Source organism: Catharus ustulatus, chromosome 2 (genome assembly GCF_009819885.2).
Source record: "Catharus ustulatus isolate bCatUst1 chromosome 2, bCatUst1.pri.v2, whole genome shotgun sequence".
NCBI lineage: Eukaryota > Metazoa > Chordata > Aves > Passeriformes > Turdidae > Catharus > Catharus ustulatus.
Genome location: NC_046222.1, coordinates 98194321 through 98200760, shown reverse-complemented (window position 1 = coordinate 98200760; position 6440 = coordinate 98194321). Strand labels below are relative to the sequence as shown.

Genomic DNA, 6440 nt, shown 5'->3' with positions numbered 1-6440 from the left:
ATGAGCATAAAACACTTGGGGGGTAAATGTCACTCTCCATGGTTTTGTGCACACTGAGCAAACAATAATAGTGGAGTTGATGTGATTTATGACAGATATGCTCCTGTTACTTGTTTTGCAGCTACCACCTTTTATGTTTCCATTTTCCCAAATCTAATGTTTTATACTGATGTGGCACCCACTTTATTAGTAATTTAAAAGAATAATTCTTAGATTGTCATAGCACTTAGACATTCAACTTCATGGGGTTTCTGTCTGGAAATGGGAACCTGCTGCTACCAGCTGTGTGTTTGGGCACTACAGCCATTTATCAGTGCAAGCTTAATATTCACTTCATGCTTATTCTACAACACTGTATTTACAGTTAATCTAAGAAAAACCACAGGATCAATAACCATAGTTCACTGGAAAAATGCACTAAAATTATTTTCTCATCAGACTTCCTGCCTTAACTGGTAAAAAGGGTGAAAAAAATTTTCTTCCCAGTACGACAGGTAACGTGGATGGATTACTATATATGGAATTAGATCATAACTATTAAATATAAGTTATTTACTATATTAACATATTTATTAGAAAAGTTTGAGTTTCTTATTTTAAACACAAGCCTCACAGCTATGTTTCTCCTAACTGTATCCATCTTTTGCTCAGTGAAAAACATTTTTAAGTCAGACTTGGTTTTAATTTGGAATGACTAAAAGCTGCAGAGAATTTACCTGCATGAAGCTGTGACACTCTGTTACAAATGTTCCTTTGGTGATCTGCTTAAATTTATCACAAATGTCAGGGAAATTTGTGGCTTCCAAAATAAAAGCTTGGTTTTGCTTAATCAATGTTAAGGCCACACGGAAGATGATCTTTGAACCTTCATAGAATAAACAATCCCATATTCGGAGCACAGTCTGCAGGAAAGGAGAGAATTCAGATTAACCTTGATTTCCAGTAAGCAACTATTACTAAAGCAGTACAAATGAAATAATTAGGGGTGTGGTAAGAGAGCTTTATGTTACCAATTACCTCCACTGGAAGAATGTCAATGAACAGGCATATAAACCAGCGTGACACCACTAGGGTCCACATGACTCCATGTCTTTCCATCAGCTCTGCCACAGCTGGAACTTTCATTTTCACAAGTTCTCCGAGAACTTCCTGATCAGTTTTCAGGCCCAACATTGCAGGACTGTAATAATCTTGGAGAGAAGAAATCAAAAATTCAGGAAATCTGTGTAGATGATCTTTTCATGAAATTGAAGAGAATGTCTTCTGCAGCTGAATGTATAAAGGCACACTGAGCCTAGGAATCCCAAGGTGAAGAAAATTAACCCACAGCATGAAGATCTCTGCACCGTGGTCATAGAATGCTGCTCTTTCAGCCAAGGCTGATCCCTCTGCACAAACACTTCATTCATGCCTGCTGAAGTATCTTCTTTCTCTCTGATGTTTTTTGGCAACTCATTCTTCCTTCCCAAGGAAGGATCATCTAGGTGGTTTTTCACTGCTAGCTTAAACTACAAAAGTGTTACTAATACTTAAACAGTTCAGTATAACCACCACCTCTTTCCTGTGTGTGGGGGCTGCACAACTCCCAGTCCACACAACACCCAGACAAGTAACAAAAAACCCAAACCACCATAATAACCTGTAGCCTTTAGACCAGATCCAGTCAAACTGGAAATGCAAATTCCCCACAGCATCAGCTCTGTAGGGGTGCTGGAGGCCAGAAACTCCCCATCTTCTAAGGTCTGACCTAGCCATTAAGGCAGAAGTTTTTCTCTCCCTTCTCTGAGCCAAGAAAATCCCACTTTTCATAGAATAATTCTGAGAGGAAGTGAATGACAGATCCATCAGGCAACATCTCTTCCCACTTGATTTACCTTCAAGACAGAGATTGAAATAAGACCTACATTCCTGCACTTCTGGTCCCTGCAGTAACTGATAAATTCACAATTAAGAACAATAGAGTGCTCCCTGTCAGTCCACAGCCTGTTTGTTGGGGTAAGCATTTCCATTACCAAGGTGCAGGCTGAATAACAAGTGTCTCAGCTCTACAAACAAGTAGCCTTGGGTATATTTAAGGGAAGAAAAAGATGTTGTTTCAATTCATAAGTATTCAAATGCCCCAGTATGATACAAGAATTACACAGATGTTTAAGAAACTTGTATTTTGGGTTTGTATGTTGACAGAAATATTTAAGCTGGATTTGGCCACTGCAGTCCTGGGAAGCAACTTTTGATAGTTCACAAGTGCTTTGCTGACAAAACCTATGTTGTTAACTTTTGTTTATGGAAAGAAACCAGTGGCAACACAAATTCCTTTCTATGCCTTTCTTTCCTTCACGGATTCTGGAAAGCTGCAATTCAGGTTTCTCTGTCTTACATGGTTTCTGCCAATGTCCCCAAATACACACAACATAGGGAAATGGTTCATATAAAGGTGAAGGAATCAGAGCAAATTCTATTTGCCTAAAATAATTCTAATAAAACTTCCTGGTGTCACAGATAATTTTAAAAATATGTCTGAACTATGCAGTACATATATAGCCACTCACATTTCTGTAATTTCCCAAGAGCAGTTTAATACTCTACTCTTTCCTGTGCCAGTGGTTTTCCTAAACAGACTTCCTGCCCCGTGAGCTATTTGCTCTACATTTGTTCTGTCCAAACTCTAGAACATCTACAGGGGTTTTTAATGGTACTGCAGAGTATCACATCCAGTCTTTAGGAGCCTAGCTTTCTGTCTGGGATCCTTTATTCCCCCTGAAGATGTAAAACTCCTCTACAGACCTAAGAGTCACTTCCACTCATATATATTCTTTAATCATCTGCCTTTCAATTACTTGTAGGGAAAGCTACAACAGCTAAAACACAAGTAATCCCATGGAAAAGTGTACTGAAAACACACCTCAGAGCCAAAACAAAACCCTCTCTTTCTGCATGTGTTGTATTAGTGCTGTGCTCATTTTTTAACTGGAATGCAGTAACGGTAACATTATTGGCTGAGTACATTTTTTTAAATGCTGCTTCAATGCAAATGTAACCTAATCACATCTCAAATAACAAGTAACAGAACAAGCCTTTCCCCTTTCCTCCTCCTCTCATACATTCACAAACCAATTTTTTTCCTCTTTATTTGTGCTCCTGAAACATGTGAGTACTGAAAACTTCTTCAAGTTACCACTGGCAAATGTCCTCAGGAGGAGGGACAGCAGTCCACTCACTCTGTTCTGCTGCAATCATCTGATATGCTGAAACCAACAGCAGCTGCTATTTTTAAACTGTACAGCAAAGTAAATGTCAGGATCTCAAGAACACAACTGCACACCTACCTAGCTCTTTGAGAGCTGGGAAGCAAAAAGTTAACCGACAGGCAACGTCTGTAACAAACTACTGAAGCAGCCAGGAAGCTTTGGTGTAAATTAAAATTTCATTCAAGTCTGTTAGATTGTACTACTGGACAGAAAGGAAAAAAGGATCCATTCATCTATCTGGGGCAGCCCCCTGCTGTTTCTCGTGGAGCAGGAGCAGCTCGCATGTGCCCTGGTACACAGCATTGCAATGTTCAGCCCAGAGCTGCTGCAGAACCGGTGGGAGGAGTGATTAACCATTTATGCAAATGCCAGTAACTGAGTAGAAGGGGTTTGAGGATATTAGCTGCCAGTTCACAACAGAAGTTAGGTTAAAAGAATCTGTACTCAAGACATTTTACATGTAATTATTGTATGTTAATTATAGTTCATGTGGGTATTAATTATAATTACATATAATTAGTATGTAATTATAATTTTCTATTTATTTTTCCTGTTTATATACACTTTTCTACATAAATGTATGTTTATAAAGTCAGCATCTCAAATTAGGAAAGCCACATTTTCAAATCCTTCAGAAACATTCCTGGAGGACCTCATATTTGTGCAAAACTTACCCAGAGATCACTTACAAGGAACACCTTTCACAGGCCACATCTGGTTTCACTAGGGAAAACGATTTTGTAACTTGATTCAGTGCCTAAGTGCTTGGTAACGTTTAACCTACATGGCTCTTCTATTCCCTTCTTATTTACTAGGGATTCCCAGTCATTAAGCCCTTTGAAAATGTCCCCTCAGCAAAAATCCTGCAGTTCTCTCTTGCTGCAAATGCTTCACTGTGTGCCCTACTTTCCTAATATTTTATAATTGGTTGCTCTGCCCAGAAGTCAAAATATCCTTGTTTACAACCAAGTCTACACAAGCCTTCCTCTCCCCCACACCACAAAGCTGTTTTTCACAAAATACAGCACAATTATTTTTACTCATATACCATTGAAACACATTGGCTTTATATTCCTTACATATCTTGTATCTTACAAATTATTTGAAATTTCTAGATTTGCATGATCCCCATTTAATTAGCATCTTAATTATGTTTCCCCTCTCAATAATCTGGCAAAATACTGCACAGTTGATGACTCAGAACAAACCTGAGTCAGTAACTGCTCCCAATCTACCACTTACTAATTAAAAAAATAGGCTAATTATATTGTGTATCTGTTGATCTAGGTGGCTTATAGGAATGTCCTCTGACAAAATATCATTCCCCTGAAAAAAAACCACATAGCCAGGTTGTTTCCTTTATTTCTTCAAATGGTCAAATGGAAGTAATAATTTTTAGGTGATCACACACTACATTATTTTTCATCACATTTTCTGGAAGGCAACAAATTAAATATTGTATTATTAATTGATTACTAAATTCCAGAAAAACATCTAGATGAAAATTAAGTTTCTCAATATGCAACTTGGCATATTCAAGTGCTTTTGTCAACTGATCCAACGCTTTCTGTACTTTCCTCTCAGCCTTCCCTTTGTTGTTTGCCCAGTGTGCTGTGTGCTTTGCCCAGTCTGTTGTTCCAAGTATCTGCCTATGGATTTTGGATGCCTTGCTAAGTTTAGGAGTGCCTGAGAGTGTAACAGAGGGCAGTGTGGGCACCATCCTACATGGAATTCATCCTGCTCCTTCCTCATCAAAGTCCTGACACTGAACAGCAGTGTAGCCCTGTGGCTCTGTTGGGATCATCAGCTTCTTCCTCTTGGAGGCAAGCAGCAAACAGGAAAAGCCAGTTTCACCAGTTGCCAGCTACTTTATTGCTACTGTACAACACAGGTGACCACATGAAGGGACTTCTTGTTCAAAGGCCTTTTGGTTACTAGCACTGCACTGCCTGCAGCATGCAGTCACTGAGCTGTAAACCTGTTCTGGCATAGACATTCCTAACATTACATTTCATTATTTCCCTGTCACAACAATTAACACATCTCTGGATCTTACCAGAATATCCAGGACTCAGACATAACTGGCTGCTTGTGCTCCAGAACAGTAATAAGATTTGTAGGAAGTAAGGATAAAGCTTGTAAGGACTCTATGACCTTGTTCTCTGTTACAAATAGATTAAGAGGTTCCAAAAATAAAAGTTTAAGAAGCAATACTCTTATAGTCTTAAATTATCTCTAGGAGTCAAGAGCTACAGAAGTTAAAAAAAAAATCCTTCCAGTCTGTTGTGCCTGTGTCAGGTTAAATATACATATTCCTAGTGGAACTAAATTTGTAAGCATTATAAAAATATCCCAAACAAGACCTAAGCTCTGCTGCTTATCTTCCAGCAGTTCTATTATTTCAAGAGCCAACACAGCCCAGCCTGGGACAGAATATTTTGTCTTGGAGATCCAAACCAACTGGAAAGTTAAAAACTGGCTGGTTTAACTTTTCTCACAGACTAAGCAATGAAAAGTATTTTATTCACAATAATAGATTTATAATGTCCATGAGAATGGGGCAAGTGTGTGTGTGATGTGATGACAATGTTCTGTCTCCTCCCATAGTAGTAGAAATAGTTCATTTTTATACCACCAGCAACATTCTCTCCTTGCGGGAGATACCATTTGCTACCAGACCACACTGAAATCCAGGAGGGAAATAGAGTAGGCAAGAAAATTCAGAGGTTTCCATGAACAGAATTTCATGAAAAGCACTTGGTTCTACATTTCCTACATTTCAAGTCAAACCCAAAACAGACTCCATCATGTGAATTTATAGTGGCGGGGGAGGGGGGGGGGGAGCAGAAATAAACATTTAAAACATACCAGCTTTTGTGTCTTCTAAGTAGCTACATCATGAGCTTACATTAAAAGCTGAACAACCTACATTTGGGAAGAAATCAGGAAGCCACAACAGGAAAAGGAGGAAACCCAAAAGTACTGCCAATTATTTTTGCAGTATCAGGCCAGAGTGACCCCTGCAGGTGTTGTGGCCAGAGTGATATCCTGCAGATATGTGGTTAAATGGCAAGTAAAACCTCTTAACTACGTTATTTTTAAAACACAAGTTCCTAATTTTCCAGGGAAGAGAAAAAGCATCTAACAAACCAAGCAACCCAAACAGGCTCAAGCTATATTTTATCTCTTCCT

General features: G+C 38.8%; 1 protein-coding gene across 1 annotated transcript in view; it reads right to left on the bottom strand.

The window, feature by feature from the left end:
• GRTP1 (growth hormone regulated TBC protein 1) overlaps positions 1–6440 on the bottom strand; it is a 36217-nt gene that overhangs the window by 3511 nt on the left and 26266 nt on the right. Inside the window, exons 6-7 of the mRNA XM_033052368.2 lie at positions 1018–1190; positions 717–902 (exon numbers count right to left, since the gene is read on the bottom strand). Of these exons, the coding sequence (XP_032908259.1) occupies positions 717–902; positions 1018–1190 (359 nt within the window). The remainder of the gene's footprint in view (positions 1–716; positions 903–1017; positions 1191–6440) is intronic.